Raw genomic sequence first — 27,161 nt, forward strand, 5'->3', positions numbered from 1 at the left:
TCATTTAAAGAAACCACAGATGATACATAGGCTATCAGCAATTTTATTAAGTATTCCTCTACTTCAATACAACTTAACTCAAGTGTAAACACAGCAGAATCAGCACAACCTGAGAACGTACATGCCATAAAACTATTAGTTCACGGATGTTTACTTCCAGTACTGCAGAACTGAAAATGTCCAACTGATGCTAACAACTTCTAGCCAACTTTGAACCAAACCACAATCTCTGCTTGGCAAATATGTCAATAAGAAGAGGCCATCTATTTTCTGATTATTTTACTTTTGCACAGTGAAAAATCAAACCATTGATAAAGGCAGAGCGCTATGGCTTTGCCAAAAAGGCCCCTCTACTCTCAGACTTTTGACTGAGCCACGGAGGGACCTACAGGACTGTCACTATGATATTAACAGTTTTATTTATAAAAAAATCTCATAGGTGTAGTTTCTCAGGACTGCAGAAATTAATCAAGAAAAAACAGGACTTCTGGAAAATGTCCGAAGGGAAACTCCACAGGTTATTGCACAAATTCCTGAGAAACTCCAGCCATGTGAAGTGCTCACAGGTACCACATCTCACAAAAGCAGTGTAGCAGAAAGCAGCTTGGCACCCCGAGACACCTCTCAAAAGGAAAAAATTGTCACTTGTGCCACCATCAGTCCTACTTCTGGCAGCAACTCCAGTGATCTACGAGCGCTTCCTACATAAACTGACCCAACTTGGACATGAGGAGCTTGAAATTCACTGGGCAGAAAGGCAACAATAAGACATCAAGAAAGTCATAGGAGAAGTAGGTGCAAGACATGCAGCCTCCAGAGGAAATTTGCTGACTGGGGGATTTCCAGCAGGACAGACAAACCCACCATAACAGAAGCTAGGTTTACACAGTCAAAGACTGGAGGAGACATGGCAGGAGTCTAGAAAGGTCAGAGCACACCCCGTTGAGACTGCAGAGCAAGCCACTGAAACACTGAGCCTCACCAGCCCATGTCCTCCATGCAGGAGAATGACCACTTGGGAGTTCATTGGTGTCATACACTCTGTTAGGACACAGACACTGGCTGCTCTTCTAGTGATACACACAGACGCAAGCAGAAAGTTCTACCTTCCATCCACACATTTTGGTTTTGAGGGGTTTTTCACACGCATGCCACAAATGTACAGGCATGAAGGTAGCAGCTACGTGGCAAAACCATGGAGGAAGTTCTCTTAATACAATCCCCCTGTGGTGATGAAATCAATGAAGCCAAGCCATGTGCCTGCATCTCACCCTCTGTAATACCCCCATATTAAGTGCATAGTATAGATTCAGAGGAAAAAGATACTGCTCTCCCTAGAAATCTTGCTTCCTTCATTGCAGAAGTTGGAGGCGGCAGGGAGACTAGGGTGCCGGGAAGTCAGACACCAGTCTTTTCAGCTATGAATTATTCTTCCATGCCTCTAATTTGAGAATCACAGAATATTCACAGCTTACCAAATTAAATCAATCAAGACGTGTTTGGACATAAGTGATATATAAATGTTATGTATTCTGAAACATTAGGTCTTTTTCACTTGAAAAACTAGACTCTTTGGGTGGAAGGTACCTTTGCCCTGCATTTCCCGATTCTCCATCTGCAAACAGGAGTGCCCTTCCTCACCTTTCACCTCAAAGAGCTGGAAGGAAGGAAGAAGGCTACATATGTGAAGAATCTGGCACGAGGAAGTTTAATAACACTTTTTTCAAAGCCAAGTACTAATTGCATGCAACAAAAGAAAAAGAGCCAGATTCTTAAAGAATGAAAATCACACATTAATAAATATTGACTCAGTATGTAAGCATTATTTCTAAGCACACTGAAAGTGCAATCCTTTTAATTATATAGGGGGTTTTCCCCTCTTAAAGATGATATATCACTATGCATGACTGCAAGAGAGGCAAATAAAGATCATCAAGTTCCAAAAAAGCAAAAGTAGTGTTTCCAGACATGGTTTACACGCAACACTCCGTTACAATGGTGACAGAATATATATGTTGACAAGTTTATAACAATGCACGTTTTCATGCTGATACCCAAGGAGTAACGCAGTCGAAGCAACACTTAAAATTCCATACCTTGATAATTTCCACCAACTGATCCACACCACTGTCACCTGGGAAGATTGGTTGTCCTAGTAACAGTTCAGCCAATACACAGCCTGCCGACCACACATCTGAAAAGGGGAAAGCGCAGGAAGGTATCAGTAAAAGGTACATATCAGGCCATTTATATAAAACCCAGATATTTGAAGCTACTTTATTCTTTGCCACGTTTAATAGTATATACATCACAGCTAAAAATAAAAAACATTCCTCTCCTCAGTGTTAATCTAGAAACACAGATACAAAGCAACAGTGGGCAGACAATCTTAGAAGTCAAATTATGAGACAATGAGAACTGGAAAACAATGTTAAATGCTATAATATATAGGCATTAAAACTCATACATGTAGGGAACAGACCTGAGAACATCTGCCACCTGAAAATTAAGAATTTCCCCAAACACTGTGTTGTTTTTAAATCACATTGATCATGAACTATACAGAGGTATTATCCACCACAACAGCTGTTTCAACGTTTCTCAATGTTGAATAGACTCAATTTTTCATCCACATATTGAAAGCATATATACGTTAGCATACAAAATATACTGGAAGCATAACTTGTATCCCGTAGTACATGATGACTAAGGGATCTGGGAGACAGCCCCTCTAATTTGGACACATCAAGACCTAATCTCTATCTTAATTGCATATGCAAACTTGGCTGGACAACAGAACTGCAAGTCACAGATCTGGTCAACAGCATCCACGGAAGAAGCCATCAACTAATTTTCACACATACACAGCCACATGTAGTTCCTCTATATGAAGAAAATCTTCATAATCTATTACAGGTACATTTCCTTACAGATAAATAAGACAATTAAATACTACAACAGCAACTTAAGAATGCATCTAAGTGTCCTACACAATATAGCATTTCATTTTTGAAATTTATTTTGAACAAAAGAGCTAACAAAGCAGATGCAGTGAACACTGCATAGCAGATGTTTGTGAGAATCTGCTGTAACTGAGCATGAAATACTGAAGTTTAAGCTGCTCAACACAGTAAAAGTATTGCACCTAGATGCAGAGAGAACTGCTTCCCCAAAGAAAACAGACTGAATATAAGGCTTTCTAGAAAAAGTCATCATTTGTTCGATGTATATCTGAAACGTTGTACTGAAATCTAACCTCAAACAAGCAATCGTTAACAGAAGATTTGTAAAGCCTACAATACTGGACTGCTCCAAAAGGGAAAAGAACAAAACCAGTCCCCCTCCACCCATCTTTAAACTCTATTACGTTTACAAGCTAACCTTCCCCCACAAATCAATAGCAGCATCACCACAACTCAAAACCCAGAGAATTTACCTCCTGAGGTCTGTTCCAATCTGAGGTAATCCACGCTACAACAATGATCCTTATTCCCCCAGTGTGTATGAATTCTGTCACTGGGAAGCAGGATACACACAGCACTGTCAGTTATGGCTAAAGCTCTGTGTAAGGAAAACGTCTCTGACAGTTCTCTAAACAGTCTGTTATCACTTTGTCACAACCACTAGAGACTGATGCAAAAAAATAATTTAAAACCCCCAACTTTCAGGAATTTAAGATTGGTAACAAAATAATCTGCAAGTCAGAACACACTTTTCATTCCCTCATTTCTAAATGAGAGAGGGGCTATGCAAAAATACTTCCCTCTCTTCTCAAGAAAGATATGGTTCAACTGGAACATACAGTAGACCAAAAGCGCTGCTCATTAATGCAGCTTTCAAAATCATTCACCTCTAAGTCACGAATGGATGCTCTTTTACACAATGCTTTAGTACAAACATCACATCCTAGAAAGTAACTACTTACAATATGAACAGCAGTGAGAAATAATCAGGAGTTTTAGCCTTGAATGTCAACAAGCAAACAGACCAGATTAGGCTTTTTCATCTTTCAGTCATATTTAACAGAAGCTGATGTGGCCACCAAGGTGCTAAGATCTCTTTTGGATAACAAATGAAGGAGGCATCACGTAAAGAACATTTAATTATGTCCAACTGCTAAACACCATCTCTCCCTGATAGCTCCTGCTGTTGGACGAACACATACAACAAAGATGATGCAAAGAATCACTTTTTATGTCATGCAATGCATACCGGGCTTATATGAAATTACACAACAGTTCAACAGATAGCAAAGACTTCTTCAGAACTACTAAAGAAACAAATTCAATGTACTAAGCGGAGTACTGTAACTTAGAAGTCTATTTAGGTACTCAAAGGGTTTTGAAAAAGCTGAGTCCTTTACACCGAGTATGCAAAACAAGCGTTACCCCAAAGCTATAATCATTATTTACAAACTTCAATCCTTATTTTGCACTAAAAAGAAACATTACATGGGAAGGAAAAGTATTCGGCAGAACATACACAAACCCAGAGCTGACATAAGAGTAAGTCAGCATTCACAACTCACTTCCTTTTAAAGTTTTCCAACTACGCTAGCATGATTTTTTTTTCAAATTAGACCGTGGCTTTTTAAAACTGTTTTAAATAACCTCTGGTCTGGTTGCTCCTTGAAGTTGGCTTTGTGCTGGTTTATCCTTTCCCAGTCTCCCTTGATGCCTTCGCACTCCACCGCCCAATTTCAGACAAGTCTGAAAGGCAGAAGTCTCGCATCCCTTACAAAGGTTGTGTGTGGGAGAGAATCATTGGTGTTGCTGCGGAGGAGAGGGGGCTCAGTCCCTGTGGGAGGTGCTGGGCTTGCCCCCACCCTGCCAAACCGCAGCTGCAAATGAGCCCATCGATGCGCAGGTGCTCACTCAAGCAAGAAGGCCAAGCAGAAACAAGCAGAGGACAGATGAGAAAGCTAAGGGCATTGCAGGGGGAGACAGGAGAAAAAGCAAGGATGTAGGTCATGAGGAAATAGCTGGGGAACTCTGAGGAATACTTGCTGTATTCATGATGGGTTTAACCCATCAAACATGCAACAAATCCATCGGAAACCTGTGTGGTTCCTTGTGCAGTGAAATCTTCCAAACTGGGTCATTTAATGCCTTGTTAAAAGTCTCCTTAACCTTCCTTGGTTTTCCTTGCCAACACTTAAAACACACACTGAAGTAAGCTACAGGCATTCCAAAATCCCCATTCTTCTTCCAGGAAAGTAATTTCACCCACTTCCACATTAGGACTTGGGCAACGTTCCCTGGGCGAGGAAGTGAACAAACCCTCGAAGCATCCTCAACGAAAGCCTGAGAGCAGAGGCTAACTTCAGCAGCTGCAAGCAGGGATGTCAACAAAACGCAATTTACACAGGTGTTTACAAAGCCCTGGTGAGGAATGTACAATAAATGGAAAAACTGAGAAACTTCAGCTCCACTGGAATTTGATGGCATAAATGCCATCAAATTTAACAGGACTAAAATCTAGCTCTGGGATAGTTTGCCTTACCCCCACCCCCCCGCCCCGCTTTGAATCTGGCATTTTAAGATTTAATCTTCCAAATTTGGATGGTAACATTTTTCTCAACCCTGAAGTAAACAGTGTACCAAATTCTATATTTAAAGACATGTTACTTAAGAGAATCGATAAGGTAGTTAATAGCAGTTTTTGATAGCTCCTTCCCAGAACCTGTTCTGCCTTAGCACAGTCACAGCCAACGATTATCGGTAAATAATCTTTCAGAGCAAGCTTGCGGTGCAACTACCCACTCCCATGGGAGGGAAAGCATTTTCTGAACTATTTCTTTTTAATATGTGCACATGAATTAAGGCAAAACATGACTACCGTTCACATGCTTTAAACTAGTTAATAAGAGAGAATCTTAACAGAAAAAAAGCCAACAAATCATTCTTATGTCAAACTATTGGGACAATGTGAAATTATAGGAGAAAACAATGAAACATAGTAATTTTAAGTATAAGGTAGGCAAGGCTACTCTCTTCATACCCTCAGTGAAATGCAGTCTGTACGGATAGTACATGCAACTGCCAGCAAAAAGCAACCTTCAAATAAGCTTCTTTAAGATAGCTTTCACATGTTGTAATAGTAGCTAATGCCCAACCTTTTTGTAAAACGCTTCAGACAAATACGATTTTCTCATGAACTACCTGCACAAATTTAAGCACACAAGAACTCATACAGCCTCTTATACTACAACACTTTCCTTAAATTCGTGTTTATTACTTTATTGATCTTCACAGTTGACATTATTAGACAATGCCCTATGTAATTCCCTTGCTTTTGAATGCCATTCCAGCATTAGAGAAGCATTAGATTCCTTTTCTTACAAAGGAAAATTTCTCTTTAGTTTAGGCAGAGGCATCTGGCAGGACAACCTGCAAAATACACTCCTTGGCTTCACTCTCCAAGTGGGCAATGGCTATTTCCAGTGGTCTGTGACAGAAAACTCTGTCTACGAATTTCATTTTTGTGATCTTAAGCTCTGCTTTTCCAAGCTGAGGAGCTGGCACTCTTCTTCATGGCATAAGCAGCATTCATTGTATTACACTCCAGCTCCTGGAACTTGCTAGTTGGAGGACATGAAGAAAAAAAAATAAAAATTGAGCCTACTCTCATCCATTCTGTACAAATTAAGAACTTTCCTTTATCTGATACTTATGGGACACATTTCATTTACCTTTCCACACTGCACATTCCACCCCACCCCCCACCCCCCCCCATCTACTCATCTCTGCCTCACTGTCCTTTGATCTTGATGGACTTTCTCCCTCTTGGGAAGTGATTCAAAGTCACTGCTCTGGAAGCTGCAGAAATAAACTAGCAGGGAAGAAACCAAGAGTCAGAAAAGCAGCCCTAGGAAGTCATAAAATCAGCAGCTTCTAGCTGCCAAATGCCAGAGCCCAAAGTGCTTTTCATTGCTGCTTGCTTGGAACCATTTTTGAGATTTCAGAATGAGAGCAAAACTTCTGGATGACGAGCATGTGTGCTATGTTGGTGCAAGTTTTGCACATGGAGACACCACAGATTATGGAAACAGAATAAGGCTGAAACCTGAGAACACTTGGAAAACCTTGCTTGTTCCAGTATTGGGAACAAAAGCTAAACACAGTTATCTATTATTCTGCAATGAGGAGATGAAACTACAATGACAGGTAATAGAATAATTACGTAAATTAACACACGCTTACTTTCCGCATTAAAGGTTGCCCTCTGAAACACAGAGGCAAGTACTTTTACTGTCTGGCAACAGGTTTGGGACATCTCATGGTGGTTCTTCCCCAAGAAACTCTGAGACAGCCCAACTATGCACACCTCCAGAGGCCCTTCTGCTCCAGACTGCCAAGGTGAAATACCCTCTCCCCCGGTCTTAACACTTGCTAAGAAAGTGAATGAGTAACTTCACGATACTTATTTTTGGATACCCCAAGCGAAGCCAGCAATACAGCCAGGCAGATCAATCTTTCCCTGCCAGTGGCTATAAATGTTCCCTCTGGAATGCTCTCAACTCCACCAGGGCAGTGATGGAGAAAATGCACCGAGACCAGCAGACCCTTGTTATCCAGAAGCATCGCCACATCCTGGTGAGCCCCCCCTTGCTCCATCACCCAACCTAGTAATTAGACGTATGTTATGGAGGTAAAGCTTAACGCACGGCTTCTTTTTATACAAGAGGATCACATGGCAACAGAACATCTGCACCCCCCTGCTCCTGCCTGTTTGTCCCAGGACGCTGAAGGGGAACGTGGGCAGCCATCCCACAGTTTTTCAGTACCTACATGACCAGTGCAGCCAGCAGCATGCCAGCCACATACTCTGGGATGGCCTAACACACACACAGACCGTCAAGGAAGAACCTTCGGCCAAAATGCTGTCAAGGGATAGCTGAAGAGCTCGGTTTGCAAAAAAAACCTCCTACTAAGCAGCTGCAGGAACGAAACTATGTGCCACCCCCAGCAAGCCTTCGGGACGCGCACATACTTGCAGAATTCACAGTCGAAGGTGCAGGGAGGCCCAAACTGTACAAGCCATGAAGGCACCCAACTGACATGAATGCTTGTGCCTGACCACTGAACGATCCCTTAAAGCTGTAATGCAGATGACAAAGCTATTACAGGCCTGGATTTGTAGCTATTTGGCAAAAGGGATTCTTTAAAAACTTGAATAGGTCATTTCCCAGGTCATTATTTTAACAATTGTCCCAGGTCTGCCGGATGACACACACAGAGGCATTAACTGCAGTAAAAGTGTTTTGACACTACCCCTGCTATCATATATATTTAAAGATGGCACTAATGCAGTACTTTACAGAAGTGCAACAAACACTAAAAATAGCTCACAGCCAGGGGCAAAGGGACTTTTTGGGTTAGACTAAGTCATGCACTTTGATGAACTAATCAAGGTAGCAGTTAAAAGCCAGATTACAGTTTTGTTGCGACGTCCAGGATAGAGACACACATCCTGCAACCAACTTTAGTTTCTGCTGCATTAAAGAGCAAGTGATGTTGCAAGGATGAATTTGTATGTTAAAAGACAACCTGGATGAAGCCAGACAGCCTAATGCAACTACTAGTTACAGTGCTAAACAAGATGACTAACTACTGAAAGGGTCGTGATGCAGGCTGGCTGGGCTATCTGTCAGTCCTGGGCCACCACAGTGTCACTGACCAAGCTTAACAAAGCACTTCTTCCTCAGAAATACTTTCAAACATTGCAGAGCTTACGGTTGTATCAGACTGCAGTAACGTTAACAACCAACAAAAACCTTAGGAAAACAACCAAATGCCTTGCAGATAGCATTCAAAAAAATTCTACTTAGAACACTTTTTGGCTTCATGGTCTTCACTGAATATTCACAGTTTTTAATGTAGTTTTAAGATAGTATACTTAAACGGAAGAGTGAAGATCCCTACCATACACGTATGACAGGTTTTTTGTTACCACACACACACACAGAAGTGGATTCTTATACAGAGAAAAAGACTGGATAGCAGGAAAAGGCTGTTGTGCTAGCAATTCAGAAGACTACAAGAACTAGAAAACACAAGAATGCCCACATTAAAAAAAAAAAGTTTAAAATGCAATATTACAATACCGGAATGTTTCTCAGTTCCTTGTACTTTGAGCTACGGATGAAGTACTGATAATTAAATGTTCCTTCCTCTCCCTCTCTTAAGAAACCTATCTGTGTGGGTTGGCTGGTGTACGAATAACGCTGGTTGAGTCTGGACGAGCAATCCTATGTGACATGGGGAAGAATTCTCACCGAGCGCTGTGCTGCCTATCTAGCAAGAGCTAAGGACTGTTCAGGTATTTACCATCACAGGGAACAGCAGCACCACAAAACAATCCCTAGAATTTCTAACATAGTGAAGAACATTGTGAAACTGCAAAGTTTGCAAAAGCATTTAATTACTGCTCAAGTCCCAAACGCGAGGTTTGTGTTGAGAAGGAAGTAGAGGGAGGAAAGGAAGGAATATTTGTTGAACTTCGTTTTCAAGCTATTCTGTGCCAGTTTCAAAGAAGGGGCTTAGGGGGACAGGTCTGTTTTTTGTTGTTACTGGTTTGTGGTTTGGGGGGAGGGGGGGGGGGGGCGCAAAAGAAAGTCTGAACGACAGTTAAAATTCATGATTATTTTCACAAGTGGAAAACTGACCCCTCACTTCAGAATGCTATTTTTATTAGAACTACTTTAGGGACCAGTAGCTAAGAAAACAAAAATGGAAAGAGCAGTTTTAAAAAGGGTCTGGGGAAAAAAGTGCAAGATTAAAGTCATTATACAGTTGGAGCAAGAGACATTTCACAGCCTTATCTATAAAGCAGTCTCTTCTGGCGATACCTAAAACGTTTGTTTTATCCAGTTACCCTCTGAAACAAGTTGTCTCAGTGCATTCTGATAACGCAGCTGAGCTAATCTATTAGCTCTCAGCTGGCAAAAAGATGTCAGTCAGGACCAGCCACTTTCCCCTCACTCATGAGCTCCTGCCACTTTACCTGGGCTCTGCTGCTTATGGGACTACACAGAAATGCTAATTCAACTCACTAACGCAACAGAAAGTTAACCTAACCAGAAGTCTCTTGATACTTAAAGCTGAATCAGCATGTTAAACAGTAAACTGTGAGAGCTGGGGCATCCAGGGGCAAGAAAGGGCTGGGGCTGCCACTTTAGGCAGTGGCCAACCATTCCATGAGTTCTGCCCTTTTATCTTTATTGTGCCATTACTTTCTTACAGCTCTTCAGACTTGTTAGAGTTCTGCATCTTTCTTTCTACTGGGCAGATATGCAAGTGTTGCTACAACATGTACTGATGAAGAGTAACGGGGAAAAAATGAGCGAGAGCAATTAAGTCTTCAGAACACTTCTTTTTTTCAGTTGAAACAAGCCAGCCAGCCATTAATCTGTTAGAAAACACTAGCTTTAATCATACTTTAACTGGTTATAAACATATTCCGCCAAGACTTGGTCACGATGTCCAAACCCTTTTGAACATATTAAACCTCGCTTAAGTGACTCAAGTCCACCAGCAAGGTAAAAACTTAGCACAATTTTGAGGAACCTGAGAGTCAAATCTCATCTCTTTAGCACTAGCACTTAGAAGGAGCCCAGGGAATATCTTGACTAAAAAAACCAACCCTGAAGTTACCCACAACCAGCCAACACACTGCTGTTCATTTTTATGATTTTTCATTTGCTGTTCATTTTTAGGACTCCACTGTAAGAAAACCTGGCTGTTACCTGTCCTCTGCCAAAACCTCCAGCTTTCCTAACATTGCCATGACACAGCTATGTGCAAAGGTGTTGGAAAGAAGTCTTCTTCGTGTTCAAAATTAATGACCAAAGGACAGCAAAAGCTAACAGAATAAGCTGTATCAGAAAGACTGCTGTATATTAAAACTATCAAGAAAGTTTAAAGCCAGTCTTTAGTCCACATTTTCCCTCCCGCTAAAAACTCTTTACTAAAAGCCAAGTAAGTTACAGAATTATTTGTGTCTAGATCACAGCATATCAGAAGCAGTAGTTGATATTTCTACACTCATTCTTTACCGGTTATTTTAAGTCATCAAACGGCTTGACATCTCATACCTACTTTTAAACTAAATGGCTAAATTACCTGGATTTTTTTTGTTTGAAATCAGATTTCCTCCCATACATTAAAAAAGCCCCTTTCTTAATGTAATTGACACTGGAATCTCAAAAGGCATAGAAATCACAGCAGTCGTCTACCAAATGCATACATTTCATTAGAAGCGGTACCTAACCATTCACAGTACAATTCTGTCTGGGGATTACATCAGAGATCTCTGGAAAGCTTCACACTTTACTACAGGATAAAAACTCATGGAGTTCGTACAGACTTCAACAAATACACATACATACCTATACTGGAGGTATAATCGGTGGCTCCAAAGATCAACTCTGGTGCCCTGTAGTACCGAGAGCAGATGTATGAGACATTAGGCTCTCCACGAACCAGCTGTTTTGCACTGAAAAGGAAACAAAATAATAAATCTTTCAGTAATTAATAGTTTTACAATATTGCAGTGCAGACCAACATTAAGCTTTGGCACTCCTCACCCATCCCCAATTCCTAAATGCTAATGTACTGTGTTCTTCTAAACTGATGAAAGCCACGGACTCGATGATTTACCATGAGATCAGTCCAACCCATGAAGCAGCTCCTTATACTGGACATTGCAAAGGAAACTCTGACTACAATCTAGGTGATAAATAGGGTCAGATTTTTGGCTGGCAGTAGCCTTTTGCCAGGTACAAAGGTTTGTTTACAAAGAAGAAGAGGACAGAATATGGTTCAGTCAAATGTAGTTACCTTTTAAGGTTCAAAAGTTTTGGATACTCACCAGAACTAAGAGTGTTTTTTTAAATTTTCTATTTTTTAGTTCCCATCAGAATATTCTGGCTCTTGGCCATTTATGGGAGCGTGGTATGAGGCAAAAGGGGTATAAGGAGACAAAGCAGAAAACCTTTGCCATTTTAGTCACATGTTAATAGTCCACGAGTAACATGAAGGCTTCATTTATACTGCAAGAGATCAGCCACAAGGGATCTAACCTACACTACTGCCCCAACCACTGCCTTTGGGAGAATCTAAGAAAATAAAGGAACACGGGAGCACATTACTTTTGGAACATGAATCTACGAACATATTATACTTCTTCCTTAACATCAAGTGTTAAGATGGAAAGGAGCTGGAAGACAAAACTGCTCTTTCAGTAATACGACATTCAACTAAGCAGCACCCAACCCAGCAGAGTGACATGCCAGCCAAATCCAAGGTCCAGCCTTCCAGACACCCCCCTCAGCCTCAGGGAAGAAAGATTCCCACCACCCATTTAGCCTGTTGTAAGAGGTCTCACTTTTCTTTTTCCATACAGAAACTACAATTAACAAATTCCCACCGTTGGCACAGAGGAAGTACCACCTTTTTATGCACTGTTACTTCTGAGTTTCAGTGCAATTCCTATTTTGCTCCAACACTTGTGAGGTAGAGCTGAGGAGGAGATTCCTGAGCCACGAGGCATGACGATGCACTGCTTGAATAACCACCATCTGACATTCCTACTCACTACGGGCAAGCGAATTTAGCAACAGCAGCTTCCATGACCTCTCGCACATATGCCCTAACTATTTTAGTCTGCAAAGTTATAGCACAATCTAAAAACTGAACTTCCCTGGAGAAAAATCTGTCTTATCTCAGAGTGGATTCCCAGAATTTCTGCATCAGTTCTAAGATGGGGGCTGGACCCTAAAGGCGATTCACTTGAATGAATATTGGAAGTAAATGTGGCATTGGAAACTAGGACACAAATGTCCACTATGTAAGAGCTTCAGCTAGAAGTGGTGCTTCTGATCTTGAGCCCCTACACTATTTGAAATACTAAGTGAACTGGTGTACATAAAAGTAGACTAATAAAGTGTAACATTAGCCTTTTTAGGTTACTATGTCATTGCGCTTGTCCTCTCTTCCCCAAACCTATTTCACCCTAATGTTTGGTTGTACTTTTCTACGGTGCAGTATTTTCCCCTATGTGACAGAGTATTTATTTTATTTTTCCAATACCTGCATAAGTAACAGGCTTGAACTTTAATTCCTTCCCTCTTGATACCCTCCCCCCCACATGAACTCATTTTGAGAGGAAAACAGAGTATTAATAATTTCTCTTTCAAAACTACAAATTATGACCCGAGGAACACAGAGGATTTCCTTTCAAAATTGCACCAGGTTCACTTTGAAGGAAGCTCTTTCCACCAGGTTTCAGGCCACAGATGCACTTACCTTCCAAAGTCACAGAGTTTTAGAACAGCTGTATCAGGGTCCAGCAAGAGGTTCTGTGGTTTTATATCCCGGTGGCAGATCCCAAAGGAATGGATATAGGCTAAACTCCGGAACAGCTGATACATGTACAACTGGAACACAGAAACATTGCATAAGGCATGCTTTCCCAGTCAAAACAGGGTAAACAATTCATTTAGCACAAACTCTTTATTAGAAAAGAAAATCAAAAGCACTCAAAAAAGACCCCACTGAATGCATTAGTGCTATGAAGATGGGCAAGGTATTCACATACCTTCTCCACTCGCCCCTTGCCACACACCTGCACATGCAGTTCAAAGTTGTTCACTTGTCCTTTCAAGAATAAGCACAACTTCAAAAAAAGATTGTGCCAGCTTTACAACGTTTATAAATCATGGTAGTCATAAAAAACATACACAGAATAAAGGTGTTGCAGTTCGCTTTATAGAAATGAAGTATTCCAGGTTATATAAAAAAAACCCCTAACAACAAACACCCAAACCACAGAACTAAAAACACCACCCCCCAAAACCCCGAAGAAAACCCTTTAGTTGATGAAGTTATTAACAACGTATTAAAAGTTGCCCAAGGACTATGGTAGTGTCTCAGACTGTCACTTGAGTGAATCTCCCAGTTTCTCTCGGTGAGGGGACAGACTCATTTTAATTTCAATTCTCTGGACAAAAAGAGCAGGCAGATAAAAACAACTGTTTGGAATAATTTTATGCAAGGCACAGCAAACAAGTATGCTGAGGGAGAGTTTTCTCTGCCTCTTTTCCAAGGCTGGCTAACCTTAGCAAGGGGGAATACAGCAAGGGGAGATGTTAGGGAGCCAAGAGCTTCACAGAGCAAGATTACAGGGCAAGGGGAGGATGTCCAGCTACTGGAGCTACACACTTTTGACTATGGAGAATAATGAGCTGCTAGATATAGTTAGGACTGTATAGCACATACAGTCATAAAGACACGGGAAGCTCTGTTTCAAGGTTGACCACAGGCTACCAGGTTATTTGTTATCTTTGTTGTGTCCCCCACAAGGTTCCATTTAAGATCAAGCCCCAGCAGGACACTGTACTGAACACGCACCTCCACGCTTTCCTTTTCTAAGCACATTCTCCACAGTTCACCTTTAACGGTCTGTAAAGCCGGGTGCAATTGCTAGATATTGATATCAGGTCATGTTTGCCTCACTTTCACCACTATCTTTGTTTTTACACTTTCTCCCTCCCTTGTTGTTTGGTTTTTTTTTGTTTTGTTTTTTTTTCCTGTTGTTTATTTGGTGGGGAAGGTAGGAACAGGAGGAGAATCACTTGAATTTTGGCTTTAGGCCTTTAGTTTTCGTATTTGTTTTTGAAAACCACAACTCTGCACAAAGAAAAGCAAACACATTTTCTGAATTGCCTGTTCTAGACACGTTATGTATTGTGCAAGTGGATTGCAAAATTATGCAAAAGACTGCTCTAACTTGAGGAGGCAAGTCAACACATGTGGGATTTAGAAAGTATACCTTTCATCTCCACACAGTAAACCCAAAATTTCCAAGAATTTCTTACAGCATGTTAGAAGTTACAAATAAAAATTAACAAAAAGACCACTAGAAAAGCTTCCCTGGACTTCCTTAACAGTCTTTTTGTTAGCCAGGGAAGAGCAGCTCTCTACCTGCCTAGGTATCAATCAGAAGTGAACGAACAGGTATGATCTGACCTTTGTGTAGCCAAGATGCCCGGAAAACTGCAAAAGCTTCAGCGACACCAAGGTAACATGATCTTTTTAAATACAGGATTATGAGAAAGGTTTGCCTTGCCAGAAAAATAAGAACAGCCTTCCAGGCTACCTAGAACAAAAGTCCCAAGCATCCAGCAAGGTAAAAAGAGTTCAAGCAGAATTTTCTCTCAAACTGTCAGGACAATTTTTCCCCAAGTTCCCATAATGAAGAGCAATTAGAGCTAGAGTACTGACAAAAGACGTATGTAAACAATTTATCAAAAGCTAAGCTAACAGAGTCTGGGGAGCACATAACCTGAAGACACGCTGCTCCACCAACTGACCAGTGACCTTGCAGTAGAAATTGTTACTGCTGTATGATAAAATTCAGTGCTTTCTTAAAACACAAGCACCAGTGCTGCCTACTGCTGAGACATGCTATTTACAATTTATGCATATGCAGTTATGGCACAACACTTTGTTATTGGAATAATTACTATTTGTAGCTTTCACCTTTGTAACTTTCATCGTCTTTCAATCAAATTGAAGTTTTTTTCTTAAGCCCACCCTCACGTTAAGCATCACACACTTTTAAAGAGGAGTCTGGAGAAATCAATATGAATCAGGAATATTTGTCGCAAATTTCCACTTAATGTTACCTGGATGCCATGTTAACAAGTTAATGCTATGTGAAAACATGACCATTCACTGGCACGTGGACTGTGGTCACCATAATATATGAAATACAATTATGAGACCGAGATGGGTCCCATGTTTGACAAAAAAAAAAAAATTACTTATTTGAACTACTTTGTAAAAAACAAAAGATGCAGACAACTTAAGTGAGGTTTTGAGGCTACAACGTGCGTACAAGTATCTTACTCCATGTAGCTTTTCAAGACAAGAGCCAATGATCTCCAAATGGGGACAAAAATACGCCTTTCATGTCCACAATAGATATGCAAGGAAAAGTAGAAGATAACAGATACGAGAATATTACACTTCTGACATCCTCTTTCTGTTCCTGACCTTTGTACTACTGTGTCTTCATCATCTCAGAAAACTGAACCTGCTAACCTGGCTGATGTCAGTCTCTATCTAAGCTGCTTCAAAAACAAAACACTCTCCCATCCTGCCCCCATTCGAAGATTTCTGTAAAGCAAGAAATCCGGAGTGCTTACTTTAAGCCTCTATTCTTCCTTCACTGTAACAAATAATATTCTAATTCTTTTTTTCCTTGCCTCGAGATGTAAGGGCTCCTAAGAATGTCAGAAAACTAATTATGCCAGAGAAGAGGTATCCACAGAGTCTATTCCTTTAATATCCTTCTTCATCTAACCATATCTATCAGTTACCTACCTTGACATAAATCATAGGGAGTGTCTGTTTGGCCCGACTGTAATGTCTGGCAACTCTGTATACTGTTTCAGGAACATAGTCCAGCACCAAGTTGAGGTACACCTCATCTTTCTGAAAGAGAATAAAGAGGGAAAAAAAAAAAAAAAAAAAATCAGCAATAGATGTGAAGCACAAAGTACAATTAAAGCATTCAGAGAAGCCAACAGGATGAGAAAGCTGTGGACATTTTAAGTATATGTCTTCAGTGGGAATGTGAACTGTTGCCACGCTGTTTGTCCTTCAGGCTTTCCAATTGTGCACTAATACTTAAGTCAAACTTATATTTAAGGTCACATTAATTAATATGCTCTCAAACATAAGGCATTTTCGGATTACAAATGGGGACAAGGATATAATTGTTCTGCCCAGTCAATATTTTCGTTAAAAGATATTTCAAGGTGACATCTGCATAATTATTTAGAGCAGTCTATTAACTCATTAGACCCTCACCCGCCAAAACCCAAGTAGCGCAAATTTAAAAGTCCCAGACTCACTTAACAACTACACATATCAAAAAAAAAAGTTTAAACGCCCTGAACCTGTTAGAAATGTTACTTTGCTCTCACTAAATTCTTAGCTATTAATAATACATATTAATCATCCACAGACAATAAGCCAGTGCTCACGTTTGTAACCATTCCGTTTACACGTCTTATGATGCCCCAGTTATATCCAACTTAAACATACAAACTTATTCATGGCAACAGGTCTAAACCAAAGACTCCAGTATCACTTTTAAGATCTAGGATCAGGTTAGAGGTCTGGGTGAACGTAACAGAGAAGCAACAAAAGTAGCTTTCAATAAGGTACTTCATTACAAAATACGTTAGCGAAGGAAAGAAGGAACAAAGAGGAATGAAGTGACAAAGTACTATAATCACATAGTGCCTAATTGTGGAACAGCATTTTCGGCAGTAAAACAGGTCTTAAAAAGACTTCTGATATTTTAATGCAGTCTTCTGTACGAATTCTATCTGGACTGTGAACACATTTAATGTTGGGGGGTGCGGAGGTGGGTATAATTAACTGTATCAACCCGAAAAAATATTTCTGAAAGTGAGGTGAATTAACCAAAAGTAACCTCTCCTGCGCTTGCTGTATTAACAGCTAGATCTTTCTCTAGAGAAAGGCAATGCATAGAGACTATACAGATAGAAGCAGTACAGAACTCCCAGGTCTTCAACTGGAGTCCCTTGTCAGCAGGTCCCCTGGCTATGTATCTTAATGCCCGAAACCAGACGTCATTTAGCTACAGCAATTGAATAATGTGATGTGTTTGGTTTTGGGTTTTTGTTTTTGCCCTCCACCTCAATTTAATATGCGACTTAACACATCACTTCAAGCACAGCATGGTCTGTTACCCTCACAGTGCTCAGTTCTCCTCACCTGCCTCCAAGAGCCGCAGTCTCCAATGAGCACATGGAAACACACACAGAAATACACACCTTGAAAACCCAATATGCAAAGAACTGCTGGGTTTGTGCGCTGTTAGAGACCCAGAATTCAGGATCTCTGTTCATCATAACTTGGCAATAAATGCTCATATTTTCAGGACATTTTAATAATTCTTACCAATACCTCCTAACAGGCCATGTCACCTTGCAAGGCCCTGCCTACACTCTTCCCTACAAAAAGGATGCTCTTTTTTTAATAGCATTGCTTAAGTGACAGTGGTAATAACACCAGCATTAAGCAAATGCCAATGGCCCACTTACTTGTTTCTGCTTTTATGGTATTTCTGCAGCACAGACAAGGAGCAGCCGCCTCTGAAACCCTGCCTGTGTTGTGCCTCTCCCAGTGCCATCCCAGGAACTGCGTAACAACATAAGGGATCTGGGGACCAGGCTGGAGAACAAACTTTTTGAAATGGATGAGGAGGGACAACTACCAGCAGTACAGAGGAAAACCCAGATAGCTCTGGAACTCCATGGATATGCAAATATATGCAAAAAACCAATGTACTTTTATTTTAGCACTTTCCCTTCTGCAACAAGAGAAGTTCTTTCCCTGACTCTCACTTCAAACCAATAAAAATCCACCATGACATCTTCTTAGGTCAGAGCCTTCAAGGTATTAGTTATAAGATAAGGAAAATAAATGTCCTGAATTTTCAAAGTTAACTTATGCCTGGTAAGGCAACTTGTACACCAAGAGAGAAAACAGTCGCATGAATATGAATTCTGTTTCGTTCAGTGCAGATACAACCTGATGAATAAGTTGAATGCTTGCCTCCTGGAGGATGGGAAAGTCTTACTGGTAGCAAGTCACTGCACAGAGTACTCTGTTACTAACTAAGGTTGATTACTTTCATTTGAGGATTCATACGCCATGTATCAAAAAGATTTACATGAGAGGTTAGAGAGTGAAAAAAATGTGAGTAAAATGGAATTATAGTGATTTCATTATCCTCTCATAGTAACAGGCAAAAAGAGACATGTAAAACAGTAATACATGTGACCATAAAACCCCATCTATGCTACCTCACAACAGCGAGTTTTAAGAGTTACCCTTCATACCACCTTTGCTTTGCTTTTCTCTCTTCCATTTATATCTTATGTTCTTTTGGAAATGGAACTAATTCAATGGCATGACATGACACAAGTACAAAAAACCTCAAGGCACCTGAGTTGGAGATGGAGGTTTTGCCCTCACCCACCAACGCTTAGTAGTTTTGATGCTACCCACAGCACTTGAACAAACAACACGGGTTTTGCATGGTATTCCTCCTGTGTAAACACGTATCGCACATTATCACCTAGAACATGAAGGCACACGAACACCTTTCCCCCAGCCAACAAACAAGTTTTGGTGTACCATTTGACGTACCCAAAACCTTAATATGCAACTCTAAAGGCAAGGCTTATGGTGTTGTGTATGTAAGTAGCTGCATATTCCACTCCTACCACAAGCAACTGACACTTCAGAAGTGCTCTAAATGACTACTTTCATGAATTAAAGATGATTCAAGTGTTCTGACCTACCTCCTCCTGACGTCACCTGGCACAAATCTGACAAACACTCAGAATACACTTTTTAAGAGCCCTCATGCTTCTCTGTGAATATAAACTGGATGAATATCACATCCAAATTACCTGGATTCCCCTGACCAAGATTGAGGACAAGCTGGGAAGCAGTCATGGCCTGACAAGCTCCGAGGATGACGTAACCTGGGTTGCCTACCCCATGCATTCCTCCTAAACATATTTTTCCAGTGACCCAGATGTATTGCAATAGGAAACAGGGTCAGCGCAAAGAGCTTGCCAAATGAGGGCAATTGCTTGAGGATCAAGCAGGAGGATCAAGGCTTATCTTTCCATTACAGGAAGCCTTTTTCAAACCTTACCATGTATTCCACATGTGACTTGTTTCCACACTGCTGTTTCAAAATTGCTGGGCTGGGAACAAACGAAGGTAACCTAACCATCAGAGCACCTCTGAAATGCCTCTGCAGAGAGCAGAAAAGTCCAGAGGAAACTGCATCATATAAATGACAAAGCAACAAGATGTCATTAAAGTAACTCACTTCTTATAGACTTTGGGATTGAAGAGATTATTAGCTTTCTTCAGCAGGTCAAAAGTTACATGCACTCATGTTCCGCTGTGCTTGCTGCTAAGGTTATGACCATGTACTCTTTAAAATAAGAAAGGGGGAGGGCAGGAAGCCAGATCCTGAAATACTGGATTCAATGTATTTCATTAGGATTTTGACTTTAGCAATGCGGTTCATGAACCTGCAATTGCCTCCAATGTTTAGAAGCTGCTCTTTGTCACCTGGCAGATAAATCCTCAGCTGACAAACACTGCTCCAAAGTGAGCCACAGTGAAATAACTCCCACCTTGCCACTGAACCGCTCTGCACCTCTCGAGAACCCGCAATTCAGGCACCGCTTCACTTTGGCTGGAAACACTTCATATAAGTAAATACTAATACAGACTAAACCATAACAAAAGCATGAGACAGACTAGGACACAAGAGCCAAAACATTCTAGCAACTTTTTTTTTTTTTTTTTTAAACTTGTATCAGGAATTGCAGATAAAACAGGTTGCAAGCACACAAACTACTCTAGCACATGAGCGTTACACAGTATGTGGCTGAAGACTCTGAGAAATGGAAAACATTGCCCTACCAACACAGGAATGCTGCACAGAGGTCTCAATCTCCACTTTTAAAACTCTTCTCTCCTTCAGTGTGTTTTAAGCACCATCCAGTTGAGCTTAACTGTGGCCTATATAAAGCAACAGCTATTGAATTCAAATATTCGCTCATCTGGATTGTTCCTTGCAGGGGAAGCTCAGATATTCCTTCTATATGATCTTCCCCTCACCTCAGCAACGTCAAATCAATCCTGTGTGGTTTATACCAGCTTTCATTAAATTTCTCCATTCACACTACATTTACAACATACATGTATAAAACTGCATGTTCAACGTTACTGAGTCACAGGCCAACCATTTCCCCAATTTACCACCAACACGATGACAGAAACCAGGGAGGTCGTACATCCAAATGCCAGACTGAGGGTCAAAGGGAAAAAAAGAAATCACAGAGTGAACTCTGAAGAATATGTCACCATCTATTAAGATGTTAGAAGTTCTCCCGAATTGTCAGTCCCACCTGGAATCTAAGGAAAATTTCTCTGAGTTTCAAGTAATAGGATAAAAAGGTAAAGAAACTATTCTGGGTGCTCTTTCTTCTCAGGTGACTGAATTTTACTGGTCAGCATTTAGCAAGTGATGAACATGCTCATTTCAGTTTTCATCTCCTGGCAGATCAGTAACAGCGCAGTGGTGGTTCTGGTTTGCACTTGCTTTTTGCTTTTACATATATATTTCATTTTTAAATCCCAGATCATTTAATCGAGCTAGTTTTCAGACAGACTCCACGTGATCCACTATATGAGTGCAACTGAGAGGAAATGAACAATACAGAAGTTTCTTAAACTGACTTTGCATTTAGAGAAATAAAAGTGGAACTGCACTCTGAATAAACTCAATTCACCCACCTATTCAAGCTAAAACTCACACAGATAAGCAATCAACTGAAAATTAAGGAATATGCTCCAAAACGCACTTCTCCTTATTGACATTATCCCATGGCATCGGTTTTTGGGCTATATGGTAAATAAGCCAGTCAGTTTACTCAAGGGGACCATATTTTCTTTACCATATGGCAGCACCCCACCAGTGATGTTTCAGAGGTAGGTGCTACACATGGAGCTGTTACTGACAGGATGGCAGCTATGCAAGGGTTCTGTCAAAAGGCTCTGAAGGATTTAACTTAAGAGTCGGAAAGCAAGGAAATGGATTTTAGCATTTCACGTGGATTACGCCTTCTTTCAGAGTGCATTACTTAAACACCAGAATGTCAGCATGAGGCAAGATATGCCCTTCACCCTGGCTTAGCCGCCTAGATTTAGACAACATACAAGGTTCAAAATCACAGTTTTTGCCCTAGATTCTAAAAAAAAAAAAAAAAAAAAAGTTGTTTCATTTTTTCTTCAAGTTACAAACAGCACATGCTTCACACACCCTTATCAAGCACCATGAGACACCCACCTTCCTTCTCTAATCTTGAAGGCTGACACAGTACATCATAGATACAAAGACTTTGGACCTGCTTCCAAAGACAAAGTGAGTATTTGCAGCCTTCCTACTCTAACTACTGAGTAGCCATGATACAATGGAAAATTTGGAAATACAAAAAATGTTGTAGCTGACTTTATTTGTATGAAGGAATGGTGACATCCAGTGGCCACACGTGCCTGTTTTTACTTGCAGTTTACAAACATATTTATTTCAAAACAGAGCTGTGGCTGCCACCATTGTAAAGGAGCCATGAGCCTAGAGGTATAGCTGCAGTTTCACACAGATAACTTCAGAGGAGTAAGAGCAGCTGAAGAGTCAACCGATTTTCATTTTCATCGTAAGGTATGCAGGACAGCCCAAAGTTCAGAAAGATACTCATACTTTCTACTGGTACTACAAATGTTGGGCAAAATACCTCCTTTCCTATTCACTCACTGTTCATGACTGAGTGTGAGAACTGAGATCTGTCCCAGGACTTCTGTTTCTACACCTACTTGTCAAAACTTACCAGATTGTTCTGCAATGCTCATTACTCTTCAGCATAACAGTCTGATGTAGGTAGGAACTGCCACCTGGGTCAGCTCTGGTGGGAGCATAAGGGCAGAAGTCAAACCTCCCAATATAATTCAGATTTAAGAACCTTCCTGGGTCTTGTTCCAAGACAGTTGGCTTGCACAGTCTATGTTTGATCAATGAAAGAGTCTACGTTCTTAGGTGGTGCACTAAGTCTTTCCTCTTCATTACCAAAAAGAAAAAGAAAAGACATTTTCTGTCACTGCTTTCCCCTCTAAAGAGAGACTATGGTAAAAAAAACGTCACTTATTAAAAGAATTTGGGAATGCCTGCTGATTCCTGTTTATTTTACGCCCTGTAAAGTCCTTAAGCTTTTAGCTGTACTTCCAAGAAGAAATAGTTCTGTGAAGTTGGAAACAGTGGCCTAACATTTGGAAGGTGGAACCAACTTGTGATCTCTGACACACGTGATCTGTGGATAGCTGAACCACAGGTCCCAAGCAGGGACTGTGCCATAAGCTGGCGATAACTCTGTTGGAAGATGCAAATTAACATATAATGTCGAGATCATTGGGCTGTCCTGCATACCTTACCATGAAAATGAAAATCAGAGTCTTTGGAGATCTACTATTTTCTTGCCTGTACACTATATTCCAGACTGAGTGGAAATTTCTGAATCAGGATATATCCATGACAACAAATTAGGCAAGATAATACAAAATAAAAGTTCAAACTACATGCCTGCTTCAGGACAAACGATACAAGGGCTTTCCTAACACCCATCCAAAACAGGAAGGTGAGAGCAGTGGCTAGAGCTGGCAGAGGAGTGACTTGAGAACAGAAGAGTGACTAACCAGACGTACTGGACGGTTCACTGGTCTAGAGAGAAATCATGGAGCCTCCCATTTCCACTGCACATATCTACCACATTGAGGATGTAGCCACTGCTGCCTACTCCGCTCCTGCAAAGCCCTCCTGCAGACAGACAGAACTGCTATTTCTGTTAACACAACCTACTCAAACCCAGAGACTGCTCTTAACTACAACTAAGAAAATTCCCAGCATGTTGCAAGCTCTAACAGCAGTAACTGATAATCATTATCTGATGACTGGTGCCCTTTTTGAAATGAGCTTGGCAGGCCTGAGGCAAGGACTACAGAGATACCAACATCACAAAACTCCTCATAATTGGCATTAATTGCTCCTTTGTTGACAGCACAGCAGATCTGCCAAGGATTAAATGGATCATAGTGACTAAATTCATCTCTAGTGATGGCCCTTCAGCACATTACTAGGCTGGTGCAAAACATTCACACAGGCTCTGTCAATTTGAAATTGGGCTCAGGGCTCTGTTAATTGAACTTTTTGTGCAAGACCTTTTTTTTTTTTTAAAGTTCAATTAAGAAACCAAACAGTTCAACTATAAGTACTCCATTTTAACAGGGAACAGAATGGACGGTGCTTATGTGAGCACTTATCTGAACACTCCTGCAAGAAAGGAAGGTGACGTTCATGCCTCTCTGAAGGTGGAAGATACAGCTCTTCCTAACAGGGATATGAACCTGGAGAAACACTGATTGTTCAGCAAAGCCCAAACCTGCAAACAAGCTGATTGCTCCCTTCTCCCAGATTTCGTCATTGCAGTTTAACACACTGCTGCCAAAAGCGCATGTGAGAGAGTGCACAGCAGCTCATAGTGCAGCTCAGCATGTATCTCCTGCATGTTTATTTTAAACCTCAGTCTAAGTCTATGAGAGTAAATTTCCATCCCGAGTCGGCATGGACTTTTGGCTGCATGCCCTTACAGCTAAGGCTAAATAAGACTAGAAATCAATTAGAGCATGCAGAAGGGCCAGCTCAGCCGCCAAAAGAGAGTCAGCATATTGCCTGTTTGTGATCTTTCTGTGCTTCCATATATGCTTTCTTTGACTTCTCTGAATACCAAGCCACCTTAAAGGGAGGGGGGAGAAGTTACATAACCAGAGATGCAATTACTCAACAAAAAACTGTATTTACTTTACTCTTACATGATTTCATGCAGGAACAAATCTCTCCAGTGACTCCTCTTCCTCTTTTGGGCACGGATATGGATCGAACAAACAATTACAAACTCAAAAACATCCACACAAGAAAATCTGGCAGTTATGGAATACCACAGAGATCTAGACCAGAAAGGAGGGTGGGGGGGTGGGGCGTGGGGCAGGGGGACAGAATTAGAAACTCACTTCAGGTTTTACACAGCTGAGTAATTTTATTCAGCAGCCACTGATGTAAGAAGTTGGGTTGTACTATAAAACATTGGGGAATACTCTCAGCAAAGGAGCCAGAGGGATCACTTGGTATGTCCATGTCCACCCTCCCTTGAATCACAGCTCAAAAGGTTCTCAGCAGAATTAGGCTAAAAAGGGCAGCAGCAAGACCATCTCCTCCTGTTGCAGTAAATCAACACTTACTTTTATATATCATGCTAAATACAACGCAATCCCTGAAATTAAGTAAAAATAGCAAAAAACAAACCAGAAATCTATGTCTTCCTAATACAGTCTGATCTCCCAGTGGCAAGCTGACAGGCAAACCAGGCATATTGTTCAAGCATCTGCCTTATCCTAAAGCAGAAAACCAAAACTATCAAACACAGCAGAGCTGGCTAGGCCTATAATCCTGCCCATTTTCTCCAAGGATTACCTAGAAAATCATAAATCACAGAATTAAGGCATGGAAAAGACTTGTGACTACTTCCACCAAGCGAACTGTCCGTACACAACTCAGTCCATTATTTGGTTGTTGTTCCTTCCCCTCTGGTTCATTCCACCAGTTGTAACTACACGTTTTGGACTACCGAAAAGCACATTACAGCTACAAAACTCTGTGCCCTGCTATCAGATGTCTCATACAGCCTCAGAAAAAAAGAAATCAGAATCTGCTCTGGCAAATTCATTAAAGAAGAGTCCTTCAAAAGAACTGGGTTATTGAACAGGTTTGACAAACGTCTGTAAACTTACACAAAGAAAGAACCGAGGAGGAAATAGTTTATAGAAGCAACCTGAATGCCAAGCCTGTCAACTGTCATATTAATATACATTATGCGCTCTCTTTGAGCTCTGAAACTGGAAATCATTAGTCAAACATGATTAATACACAGTCAGTACTCAGAACAATAATATATACACACACAAAGACACAAATATGTGCACATACATGTATGTGCATATATACACACACACACCCCCTATATACGGTGTACCTATATAAAGGTAACACAAATTCAAAGATGCTCGGACAAGCAGGAGTCACCCAGTCACAGAAGACAAGGGAGAAGGAATCAGTCAAAGGCTGATGTTTGATACAAGATTTCCATGCTGCTAAGGCTGGATTGCTTTTGGCAAAACCAGGAAAGAAGTTTAAGCAAATGAGAGACATAAAAAGGAGAGTTCATCACAAGGAAAAAGAAAAGATAGGGAAGCTCCAACACTTCAGCCAGTTCCACGGACAGCTCCCAGAAAAAGCTAACAGAGCGCTCCAAATCTCTACAAACTAACTACAACTTTGATAAAGCTAAGGAATAGTCTTACTAGCAAGTGTTATTTAGAATTGTTTTTCTATTTGATGCTATTTTCTGTTGTTTCCAGTATTCTAATCAAGAATTAACCCCCCTGATTTGCTAGAATAAAATCACTTTTCAGGGTGTCCAGCACTTAAATATGCCTAGCAATTAACATGAACTAAAGTGGCTACTAGGCACATAGCTTTCAAAGAGTGCCAGTCTCACTGGATTTGGAGAAATCCTTTGAGGTACCTCTGAAATGGGACAAATTTAAACTTCTTGCATATTACCCCCCCAAAAAAAAAACCGCAAAGAAAGAAAAGCCTCTGGGCTTAGAGACGCTGGTGCTAAGCTCCAGGAAAGAAGGAAGAAATCTAAGGAACACTCCAGCTAGAACAAAGAGGTAGAGTGATAGCAGCAGCATGAAAACCTCTATACAAGAGAATGCTTGATATATAGGTATCAAAATTAAGTTCATTGGTGAACTATTTCATTAAAGGGATCAGCCATATAATAATTACCTCTGAAATTCTCCCATCACTGCTAGACTTGAGTCAGCATAAATGCAGATTAATGGCAGTGGACTGTTAAGTTCTTCATGAAGACAGACAGCAATTGCAAGCCCCACTCATCACTGCTACCGCATTTTCTGCTATGTGTCCCTTAAATTTTTACATTACCCTTCCCACTGGACTTGGCTTCAAGAATCAGTTTATATAAAGCTTAAGGTACCTAGCATCTCTATCTGTAACTGCTTCCTACACGTATTTCCTGGTTACTAGATGGAACCTTACACTTACCTCCCTTTTCCTCCACTCTCCAAAAAGCCAGCTTTATTATAGGGTAATATGAAGGAAAACACATTATTGGTTCCCAAACTGACAAAAACATGAAACATTATTCATCCTTCCTAGATGAGCTTCAGAGCACCAGCTTGCTGCTCTTTAGAAGTTTTCCGAAACAGCAGCCAAACTCAGAGTTACCTTCACATGCTGCCACCTACATGGAAATACTTGCAAGCTAATTATGTATCATTTTGTATTGAACTGCAAAGAGACCTTGCAACCTGAACTGCAACATTATACTGCTG

The 27,161-nt window shown here is 40.8% G+C and overlaps 1 protein-coding gene across 5 annotated transcripts in view; it reads right to left on the reverse strand.

Moving 5' to 3' along the window:
• Nucleotides 1-27,161, reverse strand: part of GSK3B (glycogen synthase kinase 3 beta) — a 157,789-nt gene that overhangs the window by 41,182 nt on the left and 89,446 nt on the right. For all 5 annotated transcript variants that reach the window (XM_037389158.1, XM_037389161.1, XM_037389160.1 and 2 more), the window contains 4 exons: nucleotides 16,389-16,499; nucleotides 13,308-13,438; nucleotides 11,390-11,496; nucleotides 2,097-2,194 (listed from right to left, as the gene is read on the reverse strand). In XM_037389158.1, coding sequence (XP_037245055.1) covers nucleotides 2,097-2,194; nucleotides 11,390-11,496; nucleotides 13,308-13,438; nucleotides 16,389-16,499 — 447 coding nt within the window. The remainder of the gene's footprint in view (nucleotides 1-2,096; nucleotides 2,195-11,389; nucleotides 11,497-13,307; nucleotides 13,439-16,388; nucleotides 16,500-27,161) is intronic.

The sequence above is a fragment of the Falco rusticolus genome, chromosome 5 (assembly GCF_015220075.1).
Source record: "Falco rusticolus isolate bFalRus1 chromosome 5, bFalRus1.pri, whole genome shotgun sequence".
NCBI lineage: Eukaryota > Metazoa > Chordata > Aves > Falconiformes > Falconidae > Falco > Falco rusticolus.